Source organism: Gymnoscopelus braueri (assembly GCF_963280865.1).
Source record: "Gymnoscopelus braueri genome assembly, chromosome: 5".
Lineage (NCBI taxonomy): Eukaryota > Metazoa > Chordata > Actinopteri > Myctophiformes > Myctophidae > Gymnoscopelus > Gymnoscopelus braueri.
Window position 1 is genome coordinate 34,023,687 of NC_137606.1, and position 23,583 is coordinate 34,047,269.

The 23,583-nt window shown below is 42.3% G+C and overlaps 3 protein-coding genes and 1 long non-coding RNA gene across 7 annotated transcripts in view; 3 read left to right on the top strand and 1 right to left on the bottom strand.

The window, feature by feature from the left end:
* Positions 1–23,583, bottom strand: part of nf1a (neurofibromin 1a) — a 105,026-nt gene that overhangs the window by 29,036 nt on the left and 52,407 nt on the right. For all 4 annotated transcript variants that reach the window (XM_080429005.1, XM_080429003.1, XM_080429004.1 and 1 more), the window contains 3 exons: positions 22,166–22,312; positions 20,598–20,744; positions 19,430–19,540 (listed from right to left, as the gene is read on the bottom strand). In XM_080429005.1, the coding sequence (XP_080285131.1) occupies positions 19,430–19,540; positions 20,598–20,744; positions 22,166–22,312 (405 nt within the window). The remainder of the gene's footprint in view (positions 1–19,429; positions 19,541–20,597; positions 20,745–22,165; positions 22,313–23,583) is intronic.
* Positions 2,690–7,141, top strand: LOC308085047 (uncharacterized protein). The gene is made up of 2 exons (XM_080428072.1): positions 2,690–2,844; positions 3,776–7,141. Exon 2 carries the CDS (start codon positions 3,820–3,822, stop codon positions 5,587–5,589), a length of 1,770 nt encoding a protein of 589 aa, XP_080284198.1. The 5' UTR covers positions 2,690–2,844; positions 3,776–3,819; the 3' UTR covers positions 5,590–7,141.
* Positions 10,799–13,927, top strand: LOC308084932 (oligodendrocyte-myelin glycoprotein-like). Its single transcript, XM_080427921.1, has 3 exons — positions 10,799–10,871; positions 12,274–12,486; positions 12,702–13,927. Exons 1-3 carry the CDS (start codon positions 10,858–10,860, stop codon positions 13,696–13,698), a joined length of 1,224 nt encoding a protein of 407 aa, XP_080284047.1. The 5' UTR covers positions 10,799–10,857; the 3' UTR covers positions 13,699–13,927.
* On the top strand, positions 15,324–16,827 carry LOC308085404. Its single transcript, XR_013933163.1, has 2 exons — positions 15,324–15,436; positions 16,248–16,827. It is a non-coding gene; the product is annotated as an uncharacterized lncRNA (long non-coding RNA).

The window sequence follows — 23,583 nt, forward strand, 5'->3', positions numbered from 1 at the left end:
AACCCCCGGCACAGAGTCTCGTCCCGCCACCAGTGACCAGACCGACCCCTTCTACCCAGTCCCCGACAACGCCACCGGCGCCGACTGCCTGATCGACACCGAGATGGGGGTGATCGCTGTGGCCTCGGCGGGAGCGCTGATCCTCTGCCTCCTCATCACCACCGTGGCTCTGGGTTGCCAGGTGTGCTACCTGCAGCGCCGGGTGCGCGCCCCCCGCCACTCCCGAAGCAACGTGGACCTGGTGAGCGGCACAGGGTACTGGGGCACGGACCGGCCCGAGGCAGAAGGACTGATGGGACCCTGTGACGCCAGCGTCATGCTGGAGGAGGTCAGGGCAGACAGGGAGGCGGAGGAGGAGAAGAGGAAATCAGGGGAGGAGCAGGGCGAGGTGGGGCTTGAAGAAGGCGCCATGGGCGAGGAAAATGACAGCGAAGACATCATGCCGCGGGCGCCGCTGCCGAGTTCCAGCTCCAGAGACTCGTGCATGGACAACCCCAGAGATCTAGAGGACATGCCCCTGGTTGTGTGAGGATGGAGCACACAAGTGCCAAAGTACAGATAGCAAAGAGCAACAGCTGAGCTCCAGTCAGCGCAGAAGAATCCAGGGACAGCTCAGCACTACACCTCAATGCAATGTTCTATTTCTAATCTACTTCATTCAAATCCCAGCAACAACTCTTAAGATTACATTTTTCAGGGTTCATTTGGGTTATGGGTTAGGTTAATTTCACCCGGTACAATTACATTTGAATATGTTATGGATTTGATGCATGGCAGTGTCAGGTAATACTCAAATGTATTCATTACTAAAAATATATATTTAAATTTTGGACAAGGAGTCAGCGTAATTAGGATTGTAAAAAAATAAATGTGTGTCAAGAATGTCAACTGCACAAGTTAATTGCCCTTAGAGTTAAGGTTTGGAATATTAGGATTGGAGAGTGACTCATCTCAAAGAGTCTCCTTGCCAGCTGAACCCCAAGGGGAAGTGAAAATATTTATATTCAAGGAAATGCCACCCCAAGGGAGGTGTACATTTTCATTATATCAGATGCACACTGACAAAGCAAGCAACATGGTTTTATATTGCTTATGAATAAACTTTAATAGATCTAACAAAGGGGTACAACATTATACTACTATTATGTTGCTTACAGACATCCAGACAAGACCACAGTACTTGGTTATGCATACATACAGCAACATACAGTATGCTAACATACTGTATAACAAATTAAAGCGACTAGATCAACTTTAGACACACAAATGACAACAAGAGGGCAGCATAACAACACCCAGAGCAGCAAAGTGATTCAAGTGTCATCTGAAGCAATCTCAATCTTTGTCCACATTTTACACCAGAGACCTCGTGCACTGCACTCCCAACTGTAGTGTGCACTTTTACAAAAAGCTTTGTTGCTATGACAGGCGAAGAGCTGGGTCAGTACATCCTTCAAACTTCTGTGCTGACCTTCATGTATCAGTTAAACTGTTCTCACAAGTCTTCACTCTACAGCAGACTTCCTTTTGCAACTAAAGTTTCTAACTCTGCTCTATGTAAAAATCTATTTAAGCTCTGGATCCTTAATAAATCTTTGATTTTTGAATAGTCTTTGTTTCAAATCAATGGATGGAAACAGTTATCAGCTTTAGTAAATGGCTAACCAATCAATGTGAGGCAAAGCGTTACTAAAAGATAGTGCTGAAGCAGATGTTAGACGCTTAATTGTTCACACTATTAAACTAATCACATGGTTCTCCCTTTATGGGTTCCACTGAGATAAAGAATTTAATCGAATGACTGGCTGCTGAGTTGGCCTGAGGCAACCTTGTCATTTAATGCATATCTATGAACTAAATTACTATTATATGAACATGTCTGACAAGCATGGAGATGTCAGAAAGAATAAAATTAACAAAAAATGTCAGATTTAGCAAGCCCAGTATTTTGACATGGAACAATAATAATGTAGATAAAATACAAATGTCCAAGAAAAATTGCTTTTCAGTGCAGCTGTTTTAAAGACATTCAACAGAGCATCTGAAATTGATCAGACATGCCAACCAGTGCATTTCATGACTATGTGCGGGGAATTACTGTTATAAGCAGAAATCAATATGCCATCAGGCCACAATGGTAAACAGGTATTTGTTCTTCCCGGATTCATAAATAAATGAAGTGTAAATCTATTTATATTGAGCAAAGTGAGATTGGGTGAAACATTTATTCCTTGGAGACAATCAAGGCTAGGAAAGCCAACGGTTTCATAGCGGATATAATGGTAAAGTAAGTAAGTGTAATGGACAGTCTAATGTTCATAGTTTAACAACTATAAACACGAAAGTCCTGATGATATGCACAATGTATTAAATTGCTCAAATAATACTGAATATTAAACATTAAAATGGAAAGGCAAGCCCAAATGCAACGCATGCAACAAATTCAAAGTGGCCACTTGTTGAAGTGGCCCACAACACTACAGGTTTGTGTTTCATATCTCTACATGGAGATATGAAACACTTTCACAGGGAACAGATCGGTTCTGATGTTATGACATACAGTCAGATCTGCATCTCACACTAACAGTTTACGACATACAGTGAGTCATTGTGCACAGCACACCCAAAGACACAGAATTCAAAAGGCACCCAGGGAGGTCTTATTTTCACTTCAGATGTAAGTGTGAACACTTACACTTCCTGTAAATGAGGCAAAAGTCCTCCTCAACTCTCCCTCCTTAGTTAATGCTTTATTTCAAACATGGGGCGGACAACTGAAGTATAACTATTTCTAATTTCACACATACCGGAATAAGACCACTACGGTGTGCTGTTCAAGTTTTGGTAAGTACTTTTTTTTATACAATATAGCTAAGGCACACACAATAACACTAGGGGAGGAAGTTACCACCGACTTATCAGCCAAATGCAAATTTATATTTGCCAAATTCATTCTACCAGTCACATGTACAGGAACAAATGTCTTGCTTTTCTAAAGAGGGACACGGTTGGTCAAATTTTAAATTAACCTCTTGAATTTTGGAATTTACCAGCTGTTGTGGCGGTGGTGGACTGCACTGAATTACACTGTCTTGAATAGATGTAGAACGGCTAGAGCCGACACTGGGGCGAGGTGGCCGATAAAAGACAAAAAAAACATTAGCTGAGAATAATTTAGTAACTACGTGAGGGTTAACGCATATTTGTACATGTGGGGTTGATTGTTAAAACACCCAAACAGGGAAAGTTGTGTTAATCCTTCCAAATGAATGTTAGTACAGTATTAGGGGGGAATACATCCTTGTTCTGTCTTCTATGTGGGTCTCTGCATATCAAGGTTAATTTCTTGATGAAAAATTATTTATTTAAGCTTCAGAGCATACTGAACCACTTGGTGCATTGGCCGTATGGCTGCAACACCCTGGTTCAGATTCTGGCTTAGTGACCTATATTGCACATCATCCCTTCTCGTTGTCATCAATATCCTGCTTTTCTTCACTGTCTTGTCAAAATAAGGCAAAGTCAACAAAAAAGTGCACTATTATGTTGTGGAGAAATCAAATAATGTCAATTGAGATGCATTAAATCTACCCCACATGGAACTTCAAAATACAATGCCTACATAGCTGCATTTTGAGGAAATGATGATAGGCATCAGGTTTCAGAACACTGCCCTTTTGCTGAAACTCTCTTGCACAATTTCTTCATGAGACAGCATGTTTATAGATCCCCTATCATGCTTAAATGACAAATTATATTTTGCTCTCTTCCTCAGCTACCGAGACAAAGCAGGAACCAGTCAGAAAAGAGAACAAAAGTATGAAGGGACTGCATTTTGTGTGTGTCATGTGTGTGTGGCTGCTGCCACAGAGACTACATGGCACAGGGACACCTGCTGCACAGACGCTTAACGTAAATTTGACTACTGCTGGGGTAATGGCGAGCGAAACAAGACAGCCTTTTTCAAACACGGCCCAGCAACATCGCCCCTCTGCATCACAGGCTCACGACTACCTATCGACAAAGAACACGGTCATGGCTAAATCATTGTCAACAGGTCCTTTGAGTTCGAGGACCAAGAGAGCCTTGGCGTTAGGCCAAACGGATGGACAGACGACACGACCAAACAAGTCTTCGGCAAGTACTTCAGAGAAAATGGAAAGCAAGGTATCAGGTGGCCAAGTCAGTTCAAGTCCAATTCAGGCCACAAACAGATCTGCCACTCCTGGAGCATTAGAGCATACCACCATATCCTTAATCATTCTGAATCAGTCTACGAGAATCCAACCATCACAAACTCCAAGCAAGACAAGGCGTGTGGCCTTGTCTCAGACTAACAGCTCAACGGTTGGAATACAGTCCACAAAGATTGACTCATCAACATCATCAACACCAGCTTTAATTACTCAAGCCGAATACTCCAGCAGCTTCTCCCAAACAAAAGGTACAGACGAGACAGTCTCCCCTACTGATAAAGATCTAACCGGTCCATCACAGAGTCCTGCCAATGCCACCTCAGACACAACCCCTCCATCTACTGAGCGACCAAAACCTACAAGCCATATTTCCACCCGAGGGACATCTGCCAGGCCTGCTGAAAATGACTCAACGAGTCACCAAAGTATATCCAAAACATCCAAGGCCCCAACAAACAAGCCAATCATCCCCACCACCAAGGCCAAGAAAAAACTGAGTACTCCATCACCAAAGCCCCGAAACAGGGCAAATTCCAATGAGAAAGGTCATGCTACAGCAGTGGCAGTGCTGATAGGAGGGGCACTAGTGCTGATGATGTTTGGCTTTCTGCTGATCTATCTGAAGAAACGTAAACTCCGAAAGCAGCAGGCGGACACGGCAGACTGGGCTGGCCCTTCGCCATTTCTCGACAAAGGACCTGACAATAATGGCCAAATAGAACGGAGGTCATCCAATCGAATCTCTCTGTCCGGTTTCCTGCCACAGAGGCTCTCCAAGAGGCTGTCCTTGCTCAAGGAAGTTGAAATGGAGCAAGAGTTACAGGTAATTACTCCAGGAACTACGTTTCGAAGGGAGGTGAATGAAGATGAGGCAAATGCAAGCAATGGGACTGCTGTGGTTGTTGTAGAGGTGACACAGCTGCAGGAAATCCACAACACAGAGAGACCTCCCTCTCCAGTAGCGTCCACACCTCCGCCTGCTGCAGCCCCTTTGGTGGATGTTGACCTTGAGGAGGAGCATTCTGCAACTTCTTCTCCAGTACGATCATCACCAACTAATGAACCACCCTCCACACCTCCACCTGCTGCAACACCTTTAGAGGATGTTGACCTTGAGGAGGAGCATTCTGCAACTTCCTCTCCAGTAGGATCATCACCAGATAATGAACCCTCATCCACACCTCCTCCTGCTGCAGCACCTTTAAAGGTAGTCAACTTTGGGGAAGAGCGTTCAACTCCCCCAGCTCCTCCCGATGCCACAGGGGATAACACTCCATTGCCACGGGATGATGACCCAATGCCAAACTTAGATCAGCCCAACCCGAGTCCGCCCCCCTCAGAATCAGCAGTTAATGGCACACCGCCAAATCAACCCTCATTGGTTTCCACATAGCAACACAGGAAACACATACGTGCATCCTTGCCCAAACAGAGAAACCGAAATATGGAGCACACCGATACCTATCAATGTCACCACTGCAAATATAAGGACACAGTGACACATAAAATGACATTCGTTCTTTGACTGGAAATAATTTATATTATGCTACAGTAATTTATTCATTTTGTTACACCTTTGAAATTTGTAATGAGTTGAAATGGTTTAGTCAAAACGTATTAAAACCGGGAAAGCCTATAATATATATATATATATATACACATATACATATATGGCAACATACGTTTTAATCTTAGCTGCGAGCTTGTACATCTGCTATTTTTGAATTTATTTAACAAATCTTTTCTGCTGGGGGGGGGGGGGGGGGGTCCCTGGCACAAAACATTTTCAGATGGGGTCCGTGGCCAAATGAGCAAAAATCTGCCGCCGAGGCAGTCTACCAATAGTATCGTAACTCTGAAAAAATTTAAGGTAGCAGACGCTTCATAAAATGTTGCATACTCTGATGATTGGTTGGGAAGACTGGGGTAAGCTTGCTACCACGGAAATGTGCAAGACCACATTCATGTCCTTGTTTACAGTATTGGTAGCGGACAGTATTAATGCACAAATCTCAGAACGTAGTGAGACACGAAGTGCGATGTGTCGCTCGACACTTGTAGCTCCAATCACAAATGGACTTTTCTCTTTAGTGGGACAGTTACAATCAGCATTAATTCCTGGTCGGGACAAATGACTCTTAAGTAGTCAGGGGTTTTTATCCGTTTTGAATTGTTAGTGGTCGGTTTTGGATCTAAACTTGTATTTTAATAATGCAAATACAGTACATTTACAGTATTTTATAAGTGAATTGATGAATGGCCAGAACCAAAAACTATTCTTTACAAAATGTACAGAGAAGAATCCCCCCGGCCCCACCCCCTGATCTAACAAACAGAGACTGAAAAGTGTCTTTAGTGTCTGAAATTCATTATATATCCCTGAAAAAAATAATTGTCAAAGCTGTTCAAGCAATTCATTCATTCTGCCGTTTGTATTATTATTAGTTGAAAGTTTCACATCCTACAGCAGACTACATGTTTGTTGTATTTCAACAATGTTCATGACTTTATTTAACATGAGACACCAGACACGAAAAGCAAAGAGGCATACTCATCTACTGGCAATGGGAAAGGAGTCACACGCCTATTATAGCTGGCTGTATTATATTAGCTAATTTTGGTGGCAAAGGGGTATTACTGAGAACAAGGTCGAACTACCCAAGAGATTAACGTATGTTTTGTTTCACCAGTGCAATAAATAAAGCTTGTAAAAGAAGACTAAAGCATCCTGAAGTGTGGTCATTAAAAGATATAATTGTGCAAGAAAACAATGGCATGCAAGCAGGGAAGAACAGAGATACCAGAAGCGAATGAAAAGCACACAGAGGGAGAGACTCCGAGAGGCAGGCCTGACACCATTAGAAAGTGAGTAACTGCAATGCTGCAGTACTGTAACTCCCTGTGTAGATCAGTGCTGCCGGCAGTATAACAACCATACAGAGGAACATCACCATTTAGCTAGAGGAAGAAATGTCAAACATCCTTTACAAAAATAAGCTCTGCAGACCTGAAACCACACCACTGACAGTGTAAAAACAACTTAACCCATTGGTCATTGAATGGTCGATTCGGACACATTCTACGGTTTGGAATCGGCATCGTTTTCTAGCAATGCATGCTCTGTTCATGCAGCCTGAGACTGTGTGGAGGAAAGCTACAACTCCTCTGGGTGTTGAGCCCAGGCAATATTGTACTTCTAGAGATCTTGTTGCTAGGGGGCTGGGGCATAACTTATCCTGCTGGTGGTGAAGGCATCTTCTGCTTTACCCGGAAGTGTCAGCAACCACCAACACCCGCCCCACCTCAACCTCCCAACTCTGCACACTGTCACATAGAAACCGCTTTACACTCCCAACTAATGCCTGGGCTTAAAGATACAGCCAGCATGCCTCTAGCCGCCATACATTGCTGTGGATACTGTGTGAGAGAATGTACCCGGTGTTTGCATGTGTTGTATGTGAAATTGTCTGTTTCGAGATAGAAGATTCCGATATCAAGAAAGGTTTCAGAAGTCCTTGCATTGATATTGCATCAGATAGAAACAAGGGGGGAGGGGGTAGAGGAGAAGTAGCTGGTTGAGTGAGTTCACACAATATGCTAATTTCAGTTCCATTTGACTTCTTACATGCCAGCCAGAATGTAAGCCAGTCAGACATGTTAATAAACACACCAATAGTAATTATTGTTATTACCGATATTGTTGTCATTATAATTATTACTATTGTGTCCCTCTCCCCCTCCCTCTCTTTGACTCCCCCCCCCCCCCCTAGAGCCTGGTTGGTTCTCTGCTCTATAAGTAAAGTGTCTTGAGACATTGTCATTTGGCACTATAATAAAATGTAATAGTACACAACACATTACTCTAAACTATTTGGTCATCGTCTCCTACATCTCAGCCATTGGTTTTCACACTTGTATTGAGGAAGTTGCCAACTCGGAAACAAAGTGTCAACCGTGTTTCCTTTGCATGAGAAGCGTGTGCAGCTTCCTTTGATTCAAACAAACTCAAATGTCAACATCAAAACACAAAAGCTACTTGGTAAAACATCCATCTTAACCGTTCATTGGTACCGTCAACATAAAGGCACTGTTGAGGCTGCCATGATAGGCGTGTGTGTGTGTGTGTGTGTGTGTGTGTAATAATAGCATTCCAAAGTCCCTGAATCCACTTTACATTCTGAAGTTGGGAATGTACAGAGTACGTACATCCCATTCATTGAAATGATGTGTATAGTGTAACGTATTAGACTAACTTATATGGCAAATTGTTCTGTTGTCATGAATACGTTTACATTTTCACAAGCCAGCTTCAAGACATCAGCATCGTAAACAGCTCAATTGTAAACAAACTACACACTGCATCTAGCAAATAATATGCATTTCAATACAAAACTAAAAACATGCATGCAATACATTCAACATTGACATTCCATTTACCATTGCATACTATATATTTTGCTAGCAGGGCAGCTGCTGCTGGCCTGCTTGCTTGGCGCTGTCATCATAAAACAAAAGGCACTGGGCAGGGTAGTCATTCTCCCCCCTCTACCCCATAGCTCAGCACTTTTCAGCTCGGATAAGTTCTTCTTATTACAGCTGCCAGGGGGCTTCTTGACAGGTACAGAAATGGACCACATTACCAAAAATAGTAGACCTTGTAAAGCTGTGACAAGGAAAGTTCTCCTCTAGAGTAAGGACCGCGCCGGTGTAATCACTAAGGATAGGGTAAAAGATTAAATGTTGCACGATGACAATTTTCATATCGCCATAATATTTTTAGAATAAATATATATTTTGATGTTCAAAACCAGTGAAACAATGCTGAAACAACAATGTTTAGTGTGTGAGCATGCACAAGTCAAATAATGTACAAACACTGCAGGAGGGGCTATAGAAAAGACCAAAATTAGTAGGGTTCATCCTGCAATCTGCCTATTAGATTATGAGATACCCTGCCTGCAAAGTTGACATTCATAGTGACCCACCTAGGGGTCATCTTCCGAAGAATATGAAAGTGCTCAACAAGTACTGTGGCAATCTGCCCATTTTGAGACATCTTGTGTAAAAGTGGAGATTTTGATCTAAGGGTGGGGTGGGGCTAGAGTAAATCCGGGAGTCACCAAAATCAGTAGGGTTCATCATCCATGGCGCATGAAGGTATATTTCATGGCAATCCACCCTGTAGTTTTCAAAAAAATATTGTTTGTTTGGGTGTACAGTGCTGGACGGACTGACCAACAGACACTATCCTTAGAGCCCCTAACACAAAAAAAAGAAAAAATAACATTTGAATATTGAAAAAGAATATTTACAGATTGACAAACTCATATCACAATACATATCGAATAGACACTACCAATCACCTCATAGCATTTGGAGGTCCCTGCTAATCGCAGCATCCAGCAAGGAAAGAGTAACAATTAAACAGCCCCTGTGCAAGATTGAATGATACCAAAATAAGGTGACAACAATGTGATACTGCAGCACCCAGACCAGCCGACTGCTGCAGGTGCCAGTTAGTTCAGTTGTCAGGCAGTACTGTGTGTGTGTGTGTGTGTGTGTGTGTGTGTGTGTGTGTGTGTGTGTGTGTGTGTGTGTGTGTGTGTGTGTGTGTGTGTGTGTTGCATTTCTATTCAGCCAGAAAAATATACCATTCTAGTATGAACTGCAAGGCTGATGTGTCTTTGCTTTGCAGAACTACTAAGAGAAAACTCGGTTGAACGTGATGCCACTTTTAGTCATGATGGACAACTGTGAGAGAAAGAAAGAAATAGAAGAAAGACAGTGTGTAAAGAGATAGTATCTATTACAAAGAGGAAGTCGAAGCTCTTGAGGTGTGTTTATTTTCTATAGTGCCAGGGAAGTAGATAAATGAAGAATCCTTCTTTCAAATACTGTGTGCAAGTATGAGAGAGGAGAGATGGACAGAGAGCCATTTTTTAAAAATTAAACCTGAGGGGGAGGGGCAGAGAGAAAGAGACGGTGGGAGCCATAGAGAGAGTTGCATCGGAGAGTGCCCGGATACTGATTATAAAAAGATTGGAGTCAGCACCACCCCCTCCCCTCTTCTCCTCCTGAGCCCCCGCCCTTCTATCCTCAGCAGCAGAGAGGGACTGCTCTGTGCTGCAATTTTCCCTCTCCTTCTGTTCATCCTTGCCTCTCCCCTCCATGTGTTCCTCCTCCTCCATTCGTTCCTCCTGTACCAGACTGTTCTGTCGCCCCTTGCAGAGCGCATCAGGAGCCTGCAGAATACAGAAGAGGAGAGCACGGCAGGGCAGGCTGGAAACAGGGGGACCCACTACCATGTCAGGACATTGCTGCCAGCAAGAGAAGGGCTGAGAGGACGACTAACCGACGCAACGCCCCCCACAACCCAGAGAGAGAGAGAGAGAGAGAGGGGGGAGCAAGAATCTCGCGAAGAGGAGAGGAAAAGAGGGCAACCCTGCAGAAGGAATAAAACAAAGAAACACAGGAAAGACGAGGAATAAAAAAGGTTTGAAGGAGAGAAGAGACATGAGACGTATTTTGACCTGATAACCTCTTTTGTCCAGTCAGCTGCTCAAGAGAGGAAGAAGAAAGGAGAGAGAGAGAAAGCGAGACTAGGAATAGGTGTGGAGGAAGGACACCGAAGGCAAAAACAGAGAGATGACAGACTGAAAGGATGGAGAGGATGAGGTGAGTGATTTACACAACAAAATGAGGAATCACACAAGAAGAGCGCGCAAGCGAGCACATGCAGGCACACACACAAATACACACAGACCTGATTTCCAGGACGGATTGTGGAGTACATTAGCCCAATGGACTGCAGTGTAGCAACTAGTCTTTGAAAGGGCTCGTGAATAAGAAAAACACTCCACACCACCTCATCATCTCAAATTCCATTATCAGCTTGGAACCAGTTAATGAGGTTGCAGTGACCCATCATGCAAACATCTGTAATTACTGTAAACACTTGCTGTGCTACAGTGTGTCCGTGACCCGAGGAAGAAGTTTCGGGAATGCTGCACACGTAAGCATGTTGGGGTGTTGGCACATGACACAATCATCTTTGAGCATGCAATGGCACATAAACACACACAAACACACTTTCACCTCAAACCACTCATCTCCTGGCATTCCTCGTACCCGGGCATTTGGGAGACAGTGACAGTCTGTGTGAAACATGTCCTAAGTGAATTCGGCCGTCTTTTCACTGCAGTATTTCAGAGCTGCCTTGCCCCTAACTGGCAGGGCATCAAGCTAGCAACCACACAGAATGACTGGGACCGTTGTTAACCGCATCAGAGTCAAGCCAAGCTATTTGTCCAAGTCAAACACAGGGCACCCATTGGCAGTGCCTAAACTGTTCCAATGTGAGGGGAGGGGAGGAGAAAGGAGAGGCGAGGCTAAAGTAAGTGTTTTGGCCCTCATATAAGCTAATAACCTCCATTAGTGCTGATGTTGCTATGCAGGCCAGACATTAAAAATAATAGCAATACATTTAAACAGACTCCACCAGTAAGATTAAACATAAAGTCAGTTCTGAGTAAATACAAGATGACACCCTGCAGAAGTCCACATCAGAAGCTATTAGTTGACACCTATGACACCTATTCTATGAAGATTACTAAATTCACAGAAACAGCTATTTCAATGACCTGTTTACAGCTACTCTTTAAGTTGTTGTTCACTCTGTCTTTTAAGAATGTGGCAGAAATCAATCGCTGATCATGCCAATTGGTCCATAACAATTCAAATCTCCATGGTTTTGAACATCAACCCAACCCATTGATGAAGCGATGGAATTATAATTTACAATTTAGCCCGTTAGCATGTGTTCTTAACCAGAGCGAATTAGAGTGCTATGGAAAAAAAAGGTATGCTACAACAGTAACTCAGGAGATCAAGTAAACGATGCTCGTAGCAAAGCAGAAGCACAAAGAGGTTCCGAATAGGCCTAACAACACACAGTACACTGTATTGATCTAGTCAATAGTCACTGGTACATATATCCTCTCCACCTCCTCTCACATTTCTACCACCAACACCTATTTCCACCCGTCATCCAATTCTCTCTCCCCGTCTCATCTCTCAGATCCCTCACTATGCCTCGTCGCTGTGCTCCACTGGCCTGTGTGTTCATCCTCCTCCTGTCTGGACTCTTGGGGGGCTGGGTCCTATCCATCTGCCCCTCAATGTGCTCCTGTAGCCAGGGACACCGCATGGTGGACTGCTCCTCTCGGGGCCTCACCAAACTTCCCCCAGGCCTGCAGCACAACATCCACTTCCTTAACCTGTCCTTCAACAGGTAAGCAGCAGCTCTTACTCTGTTGGGATTTGTAGTTGGGTCGTAACAAAATCATCAAAATGGTGGATGTATTCTGTATAATGCTTCTCCATTAAAAAACAATCATATAGTCAACTTGTAAAGGTCTCATTCAATTTGTCAAGAGCAGTGCAATCAGTGGCATTAATTGTGTGTTGAAATGACGGATTTAAAAACTGCTTTCTTCTGTCTGTCAGCTTGTGGGGTCTGGACAGTCAGCTCGGCCACTATGCCCACCTGCGGACTCTGGACCTGTCCTTTAACAGACTGGAAAATCTTCCTCCCGCCCTTCCAAAGTCACTGTGGGACCTCCGCATGGCAGGGAACCACCTACGTTCCCTGGATAAAAACGACACAGCCTACCACTGGAACCTGAGAGTCTTGGATCTGTCAGACAATGAGCTGGAGAGGGTAGTTTTCATTAACAACACGCTGCCCAGTCTCCATGCTCTCAACCTTAGTAAGAACAGGTTTTGGACTGTGCCCACCAATATGCCACACAACTTGGAGGCCATTGATTTGTCCCATAACTATCTGGTGAAGATCCTGCCGGGCTCTCTGGATCGACTACCTAGGTTGGAGCGGTTCTACTTGCATGCCAACCGCTTCTCTTGGCTACTTGATGGGATCTTTGACAAGTTGACTGGACTAGAGCTGATAACTCTTGGAGATAATCCATGGGCTTGCGAGGAGGAGGAGAATATAACGAGGCTTCTACGATGGGCCGAGCAGACCCATGCCACGGTCTCGGGCTGCCCCTGTTATACAAGGCCAACCTGCGGACAGGCTCATCTGGCAACTCCTGGAGGGGAATGGCACTTTGCATCATACACAGAGCTACCGCTTGGGGCCGATACTAGAGATGTTGGGCACGACCGTCCAAGACCTCCGGCTAGGACTGCAGATACTACTTCTGCTTACCAGGCGAAATCGGCACTAGTCGAGACCAGTATGTACGGAGAAGACAGAGGGGGAGCTAACGAAACTGGGGAGCAAATGCTGTTTGACTGGACATCATCCACGTCCTTTTACAGCCTCTCCACACACACAAGCACAACTGCACGCCCACGTTCTGCTGCCAAGAAGCCGAACATGGGGAACACACGGAGCCGAGGCCACAGACTCTTTGTCCAGAACCCCCAGGAAGTCACCTTGAATATTTTAGTCATGGTGGCAGCCTTCAATGCATTCTGAACCCGTGTTGACTTTATGCATTGCATTGCCAGAATACAAGACTCAATGGATGATTTTGGAAACTGAATGTACGACCAAGAATGATAGGACACAACCCTAGCTCTTCCGTTACATTTTTTTTAACTGTTCTGACTGTTACTGCCTAAAATCACTATACGATAATGTCCATTATCTGTCATATAACAGCTAGCTGATCGTCTACAAAGTGCAATATGACAATGTCTTTCAAACTCGTATAAATACTATATCTAGATGAATGTACTGTATACAAACAATCAAAATATCCTGATACACTACCTGCTTAGTGTGATAACGTGAATGCTCTCTCACTATAATGCTTGTCCTTTGACAGATGCTGCTGTATTTTATGATTTCTTTGAGATAAAAGATGAGAAAACACCTGGAATGCATTTATCTATGGTTTGGGTGCAGTTTATGCTCTGACATCACTTGCATACTTCACACATCCTTACATCAACCTAGATCTCCAATAGGATATGCCTTGAAATCAAGACCCTTTTGCTGAACGCATAGAAATTAATGTATAGAAAGGTAATTTCCATTAATAGCAAGGGGGTCTGGACAACGAAAAGGAAGTAATTACTGGTGCTTTGTCATCGGATACCTCAGGGAAGTAGGTGGCTGTGACGTGTGAACATGGAAGTACTATAGGGCTCTTGTGACCCATCTATACTTTTGTATACTGTATATGGCTGAAAGCATTAAATACTGAAAGCTAGCATAGTTTTTCCTTTCTACAAAAGCAATAGCCTATACCCCCGTTTCCAGATTCTTCAGCTGAGCTAGAACTAACAGGCTATGATTTGTGGTCCATGAAGGCTGTCATACCTGGCCACACAGTCAATAACCCTTGCCCCCCCCGTGGGCCTGTTAACAGTCAACACACCCTCCTCCTCCAACTGTACGGCTGAGCGGACAACTCAGTTTTGCAATCTTAAAAACTGATCTTGCAATCTTGTTTAATAAGGTAAGGACCCTGGGTTGGGTGAAACCGATCCTATACGAGTGCTGAGGGGCGTAAGGTATCCACTCACCAGAAGATGGAGCTACAGTGAACGTTGAGGTGTACTGCAGTGCACATAGGATCAGGTGTCATACCCACACAGTACAATAGTTAGGCAATTAAAATAGTACTCCAAAGTCAATCAGATGACAGTAACAACCAAGCATATTAACCATTTGCATTTTGAGGCAAATTTTACCCGACAAATGCAGTATGTGCAAACAAACGTGATGTACCAGTACGTCATTACCATATAATAATAACTTTGTCCCATTTAGTTGTTGTTGGGGTATATGTCACTGGATTTTTGCACATACGTACATGAAATTCATACTCATTACTCATCCTAAATATTAGGAGCAGTGGGCACTTTTAACCCATTTAGACCAGCAACCCCTATAACGTAACTATACATTTCAATCCGGGAACCCCTTTTGGGGTTTTTGTTGTATGTACAGTATATAGCAACATACATTGTTTGTAATTTTTGAATAAATATTTAAAGTTTTTCAGAAAACTTAGGTCAGGATTTAGAAGGCGTTAATATAGCGTGTCTTTCTCAGGGCTGGGCGGACCTGGTAGGCTGTGGTCAGGCACACCATCAGACCAGAAGTCAGACCATCCTTTCTGTTTGTGTGAGCCAAGAGCATAAAAGAGAACAGGAAACATTTGGCTGATCACCATCCAAGCATACAAACATTCATACCAACACTGGTGAGTAGAAAATCCTGTCTACGCGATATGGCTTTAGATGGCACAAAAAAATATTATGACTAAATGTTAACATTGTCTGTAACATTTATATTGTCGTCACATTTTCTTCATCAATTTCTTAATTTTACAACACAACAGTAGGTATCTATGTCTATTTACACGAAGCAGCTTTCTCAGGTTAAAAGGGGAACAGAAAAAGAAAGATTTGGGTGAATTATTTCAAAATGAGAATATATTTAATATCTCAATATCAAATTCATTAAATGACATGTTATGTTAGAACCTGATATATTGCCAAGCAGTAGGCAAGTTCATGGATACATTGTTACTTGTGTGTGTGGGGGTGTGTGTGTAACTTTCTGCTCCCAGGTTAAGTAGCAAGTCACCCAGAGAATTTGAGTTGTTATATTCATACTGTGTAACTTTGCTTAATGGAGTGTTTTTGGTGACGCTTCTTGCTACTTTTTGGTCAGTTCATAATCTGTTCATACTGTAACTTGTTTTTGCTGCTGACTTCAATAGCAATATATTTCCGGAAAGAATACAAATAGAAATGAAAGAAAAAACACATTCATGGTGAATGGTTACAGTAAAAAAATGAAAATATGCTGGTGAATAAATGAAAAATAACTACTTTTTAAATGAAAGTTACACAGTATGACTTTAAGTCAAAAACATAATCTCTATTCAAACACTTAATGACTGGTGTGTGTGTGTGTGTGTGTGTGTGGGGGTGTGTGTGTGTGTGTGTGTGTGTGTGTGTGTGTGTGTGTGTGTGTGTGTGTCTGTGTCTGTAACTTTCTGCTCCCAGGTTAAGTAGCAAGTCACCATGAATAATAAGTTTGTGACTGGGCTCATGGCAGTGATGCTAACCATGGTGCAGATGCTGCCAGCTCAGGACACCAGCGCCATAACTCCCACCACCATAACTCCCACCACGACCAACACCTCCATGGTCAGCTCCTCTCCAGTTGGAACTGGTGTGGGAGCAGTACCAGTCGTGACGCTGTGTTTTGCCTACATCACAGCTCAGTGTATTATTGTTGTGTAGAGAGAACATGGAAGGCTGCCATTCACTGTCCTTTATGGACTGTTCCTTTCTATTGTGTGTGAGTGGAGAAGTGGCATACACTCACGCTCAAGGCAAGCCACGATTTTACTCAGATCTCTAAATGAAAAAAAGGCATTGTTTTTCTCCCCCGCACCCCCAGCATGTTAATGAAAGCTATGCATTTGAAAAATATTACGTATATCCTCCTAGCTGATGTAAAAATGTTGCTACTGTACATTTGGAATGCAATGGATTGTGGAAAATGCAGCGCATCAATGTAACTTTCAAAACTTTTTATAGAATAGGTTTCAGATCAATAAACAGTGTGAAACTACACCAATGTTTTTCTTTTTGACAGTGATTTGTTCTTTTCTGTGCTACCTTGTGAGGGCTGGCTCTCTTTTGGAAGAAGTATAAGAGCTCTGTTTTTGTCGTTTAAAAAAAATGGAGGGGGGGGGGCAAGTTTTCAGCTGCAACCTATCAGCTCTGTCCTATTCATTCTAAATGCTGCATTTATATAGGGCTTTTATCCAAAGTGCTTTACAATGTACATTACATTCACCCATCCACACACGCATTCACACACTGAAGGCAGAGGAAACCATGCAAGGCACCAACCTGCTCATCAAGAGCAGTTAGGGGTTCAGTAGTCTTGCTCAAGGACACCCCGACACTAACCCACTCTACCTCCTGGGCCACTGCCGCCCCCACTTATTGATTCTGAATTGATTCTGCATCAATAACTGAACCTTCTAACCCACAATAAAGATTATACACAAGAAATATCGCTGGAAGGTTGAGTGCAGAACTGAAGCACAAGGCTCAATCTGTCCCACGGCAGAGTTATGTCATAGCATGGTAAAAACACTTGCAGCTAATTAAATCGGTTTAACCCGTTAAGACCGGGAAAGCATCTGTGTCATTTTTTTTATTTCTTTGGCTATCCAAAAATAGCAGATATACAAGCTCATAGCGCGGCACCGAGTCCCACGCTATGAGCTTGTAGATCTGCTATTTTTTTTTAATCGTGCAATTTGTGCAAATCTTTCAATATATATATATATATGTTTTAAAGCGAACACTTTTAACTCCGATCTGTGCTTCTGGAGGTGCCTAGAACATATTTTCAGATGGGGGTCCGCGGCCAAATACATATCATTTTGGGGGTCCTTGACATGGAAACGTTGGAACGCCACTGATATAGCAACATACTGTTAGGATTTAGAAAGCCTTTTTAGATATTTATTTGGCAGCGGATCTAAAAATGTTTTGTTCCAGGGACCCCCCAGAAGCAAAGTTTTGAGTTACAAATGTTCGCCTTAAAAATACATATAAACTTTGAATATATTATATTCAAAGATTTACACAAATGTTCAAGATTTTCAAAAAATTGCAGATCTACAGGCTCATGAGCTTGTATCTCCTATTTTTGAATAGCCAAAGATATCTTAAAATGACACAGATAAGTTCCTGGATTGAATGGGTTAAGTTAGGTATGCCAAAGAGCAAGCACTCACTGACAATAGTCAATAGAATTGTCAATACTTGCCAATTGGTACAACTAAATCTACTATGGCACAATGAAAAGGGTCTAATGATCATATTCAGAGAGCTGCCATTTTGCTCTTACATAAAAATCGGCAGAGATGAATGTAAGATAAAATGTAAAATGGCCACCGTGCTGAATAGGTTGTCACTAGATGGCCACCTTAGAAAGAAGTCCTTACAAAATGCCCTGCCTAACCTTAACTACAGTTAATGAATTAAACATCATTTCTAACCTTAACTACAGCTAATTCTAACCTAACTACAGTTAATTAAACATCATGTCTAACCTTAACTACAGCTAATCCTAACCTTAACTACAGTTAATGAATTAAACGACAAGTCTAACCTTTAATTAATTAAACATCATGTCTAACCTTAACTCTTTGACTGCGGACGACGCGATAACGCGTCAAGTGCTACTTTGTCCAGTTGGCCGTCGACGCGCTCGACGCGCTGGACGCGCGTTCATTGTTTAATCTCTGATTGCGCTATGCTGCTTAATATTCAATGTTATTCTCGAGTTCCACTTACTTCACGGACATCTGCATCCGGTTTCATGACCTGGATTCCGTTTCCGGTTTTTGATTCTTTTCCCCAGTCATTTTCGTCCAAAATAGGTAAATAAACGGTCTTTCACACGGTATGACGGACAAACGGACAGTTTCTCTTCTATAATCTATGGTCTGGGTGACGATCAGTCATCGCCGTCGTGTATCACGACGGCATTTTGGCGATCAAAACAATCTGGGACGACGTCACTTCCGTTTTCATGTTTTTCCTTGTCTAATCTATCAAGAAGGCTGAGAGAGACCCAACGACCTGATCAAGCAGTCATGTGCTGCACTCTAGTGGCGGATTTGTGCTGGGTCTTTACATTATGTCCCCTTAAATTATTTTCATGAGAAAAATTCAAAATATAAAAATAAAAAAACACGAAAATTGCTGGCACTGGGGGAGTACTTTATGAAAATACTCTGGCAGTCAAAGAGTTAACTACAGCTAATCCTAACCATAACTACAGTTAATTAATTAAACATCATGTCTAACCTTAACTACAGCTAATCCTAACCATAACTACAGTTAATTAAACAACATGTCTAACCTTAACTACAGCTCAACCTAACCGTAGCTACTGTTAATTAAGCCACATCCCGAAACCTAGCCATATTAACAGTGGCTAAAATGTACTACAGTTAATTTATTGCACCAAAAGCTTACACTCAACCATACTAAAAGTGCCAAACCATAGCTACAGTCAATTCATTATTAAACCAATGTCTAATCTTACTGTGGAAATTCCGGCCTTTCTAGGGTGGCCATCAAGTGATAACGTGTGAACAACTGTTTGTGCAGCTTGAGGCACTGTGGGAGTGTGCAGAGCCATAGAGCCTTACCTGCGAGCCACATAGTAGAAGACAGGGTTGCCAGTCTTGGAGGTGCCCGCCTGGTAGAAGATGTTGAGGGTCTTCAAGGCTTTGAACTCCTCCTTCTCATGGACCTGGTGTCTAGAGGACACAGTCAAAAGCACAATGCTCAGGGTCCCATACAAACTTACAGTGTGAAGAAGTCAGAGCTGCAGTTCGCCCCCTCTCATTCTAATCCAAATGACTGAAGATGGACCCAAGGCCTTAAAGACATTTAATTACCGACTTAAGCCGTTAGCTATTTTATAATCTGTCATACGGTGCTGCTGTGTGGCAAGAATAGCCAATCTACAAGCTCACAACATGTCGTTGGAGGGCTTGTAGATGGGCTATTTTGAAATGTTTTTTAGCCTATAATTATCTCCCCAGAATAAGGACGCTAGGTCGAAAGTGTCATTACAGAGGCCACCCCTGTAATGAGGTGCCCATTGAGGCTCAGGTGCCACTCCATTACACACGAGCGCTGTAATGCACCTGGGCCGTGGGGTGCTCTTTCTTGATCATTCAGAGTGCTCAGAGCATCGCAGATTAAAAATTCAAATCACTGACTAACAGGTTTTCTAAGCGTCTTAACATTATTATCATTCAACATATCTACATGTAACAGAACAGGTTATAATTATGTTAATAGTTATACACGGGATGAACAATAATTTCTTAATGCATTCCAAAGAACTTAAACGGAAAATAATTGTCTTGGAAAGATTTGTCTGAAAATAGAAAATAGATTTTAAAAAAAAAGGAAAAATCAGGATAAGTAAAAAAGAAAAGGAAACCGATACTGTAATAGTTAGTTATTAAAGTGGTGGTAGTGGAGACAAAAATGCTATTCCGACACGTGTGTGCGCATGCATGCCTCAATAGGGCCACCGCAGTCAAAAACGTCTGGACATTCCACTGGGCGTAACTTCACACAGTAGATCATTGTTCGAAAACTTTATATTGCAGCCTGATATTACCTACAATCTGGGGACGTTCTGGTGGTTTAATCATTTGGTATGTTGACCACATTATTGTAACATTTTGAATTCAAATCCAGTTCAGGACCTGCCATGTGTCTCTCCACTGTCATATATCCAATAAAACAGTAATGTCTTCAAAATAGTCTTTAGGGAAAAAAACAAAATAATAGTTGTACCTGGTCATGAACTCCTCAAACTTGGAACTGGTGAGGTTCAGACTGGACCAGTGGGTATCAGCCACAGGCTTGTGCTCGGGGGGTCCCAGGTAGGCCAGCAGGGTGGCCATCTTGTCAAAGGGCCGTCTGCCCACAGCCTTGTGGTCCCTGGAATGTGACAAACGAAATCAAACATTAGGCTGTCATTAGGCTGTTTACATGCTGGTATTGCCAATCTCAGACACGCTGGTATTGACAATCTCACATTTGTTTTCAAGTTTTGATGGCTACAAGTCAGCCTGTGTGCATGGCACCGCATTATTCCTCAGAACAGATTTTCAAGTTTAAAACATGAAAATCAGTCGTTGCCAACAAGCGACAGACACCGTCATGTGATGTGGGATAAATTCAGTTGTATAAGTCATCTCAACTCGATGTACAGATAGTGCTCAAATTGTGACAGGTGCCACTACATCCATTTCACAGGTTAAGCCAATAAAGCCTTAATCATCTTACTATCGTTCAGTGCCAAACATTGTATCATGCAGCTCAAAGTCCAATGTCATTACTCACTGTTGCACCTACGGTTGGTAATTAATATGCCATGGCATCTTAATTATAGCCACAATATGTTACACCTGAACCGCGGACGACTCCACAGACTCGAGATTCTCCTGCCCATTATAACCGGGAAAGCATCTGTGTCATTTTACATTTGAACTATATATATATATAGATATATAGATATAGATATAGATATAGATATATAGACATAGATATAGAGATATATAGAGATATATATAGATATATAGAACAGCTTTTCAGAAAACTTATGATTTACAGTAGAACAGTGGTTTTAGAACAGTGGTTCTCCAAAAAAAAAAAATCTCTTTTGGGGGTCCACAGCCAAATACATATCATTTTGGGGGTCCTAGGCACGAAAAAGTTGATTTAGAAAACGAGAGGATACATCTCAAGGGGTTTATTTAATGACATTTTTAAAAAGAAAATCTTAATTTATTTTTATTTTATTTTATTAACTCAGAACCAGGAGATAACGTGATCGAAAGATTTACTGCTCCATTCACTGCTCCAAGGTAAGAAATTAAAAAAATTATGAAAAGATTACAAAAATAATAATAAAAGCTCACAAAGCTATGGGATGTGCATCATTTGTAATTAGTTACAACACGTGTTTGATCCTTTCAAGATTTTAATAACGTGTAATATGAGTGAAGGGTATAGTGCTGCGGTACATTAAACAGCAGATGGACGACCTGCTGCAGCACTAGACAGGCTGACGTCCAAACCCAGACAAACAGATGTTACACTCCTTGCAACAATCTATCCCCTGCTATCCGCTTGCCTTAAAGGAGAGTGGTGTGTGTGAGTGTGTGTGTGAGTGAGTGTGAGTACGTGTAATGTATATCCTCTGTATAAACAGAGTGTCTTTATCTGTGTGTGTGTGTGTGTGTGTGTGTGTGTGTGTGTGTGTGTGTGTGTGTGTGTGTGTGTGTGTGTGTGTGTGTGTGTGTGTGTGTGTGTGTGTGTGTGTGTGTGTGTGTGTGCGCGCGCATGCTTTCCCAGACCTGTTGGATGACAGGTATTGTCCAATCCTTTCCTGGTTGTTCCACAGCAGCCTGTGGAGTGCGAGCACATTGCCATCACTGATGAAGGACAAGCTGTGGTTGATGGAGTCACTGGGGGGCGAGTCTGACGCAATGTCCAGAAAGAACCTGCAAGGGGAATCATGGTGGACAGACAAACCCAGGCAGGACGTTACACACAGGACGAAAGGTGACACCTCCACACAACACACAACTTCTAGACAACAGCATCCTCTGGCATTAGGCCTGTCACAATTATTACATAATCGCCCAATCGCAATTATTTGAGATAATCACAATTATTTTACATAATCGTCAGAATCATATCCATTCATCTGTTGAAACAGTTTCATACATTTTCAAACATTTTCAAAAATTGCGGAAATAACTAATCTACAAGCTCACAACGAGTCACGATGCGTTGTGAGCTTGTAGATTTGGCCCGCCTGGTAGAGGGGGGACAGAGCTTTCTCTGTTGCTGGCCCCTCCCTCTGGAATGACCTCCCCAACCATATTAAAGACGCCCCCTCCCTCCCTCCCTTCCTTCAAAACCCACCATGCTTAGCCTTTTATCTTTTTAATCTAGCACTTCTCGTTTTATTCTTTTTTTTTAAATAAAGTTAGTTCCTTTTCTTTTATGTAAAGTGACTTTGGGTTCTTAGAAAAGCGCTATATAAATCCGAGCTATTATTATTATTAACTATTTCAGCTATTTCAAACTGAATTCTACGAATGAATTATTAAATATGGCCTGTTTTGGCCATAGTAAATTATTTATTTTGATTAGATTTTTTGTTTACAAAGCATAACATGAAAAACAGAAATGTAATTTACATTTTATGTTCCAATGTTCAAAAATTGTAAAAAAAAAAAAAAAAAAAAAAAAAAACAGGACAAGCTGCTCTTTTTTATATTTTTAAATGTCTGAAATTTGTTCAAGATTGAATTGATTATGACAATTATGCAAACATAATAGCGAATATCTCAAATAATTGCGATTAGACGATTATGCAATAATTGTGACAGGCCTAACAATGGGGTCGAGTGACATATATTAATCACAACGCTCCCATCTTAATTCCAATTAGAGACCTGTGTTGCATGCCTTTCCAACCAAGTCTCTGCACTTGCTCAATATCCTGTATCTCTACACTGTGCTGTCTAAATAAAACAAGAGTCTATTAATGGCGTGGCCTCCCGGTCCAATCTTTATCTATTTATAAGTTACTATTATGTGTGCCATTTGTGAATGAAGCCACTCAAAGCACAATGTGGTGTTCAGTAGTGAAGCTACACTATTACAGGCTGTCAAGGGGGAAACAAATTCATGGCAAATATGGGGAACCTGAGAATGTGTGATAATGATGTGCTTTACACTGCTTCTTCAACTCCAGGACCGA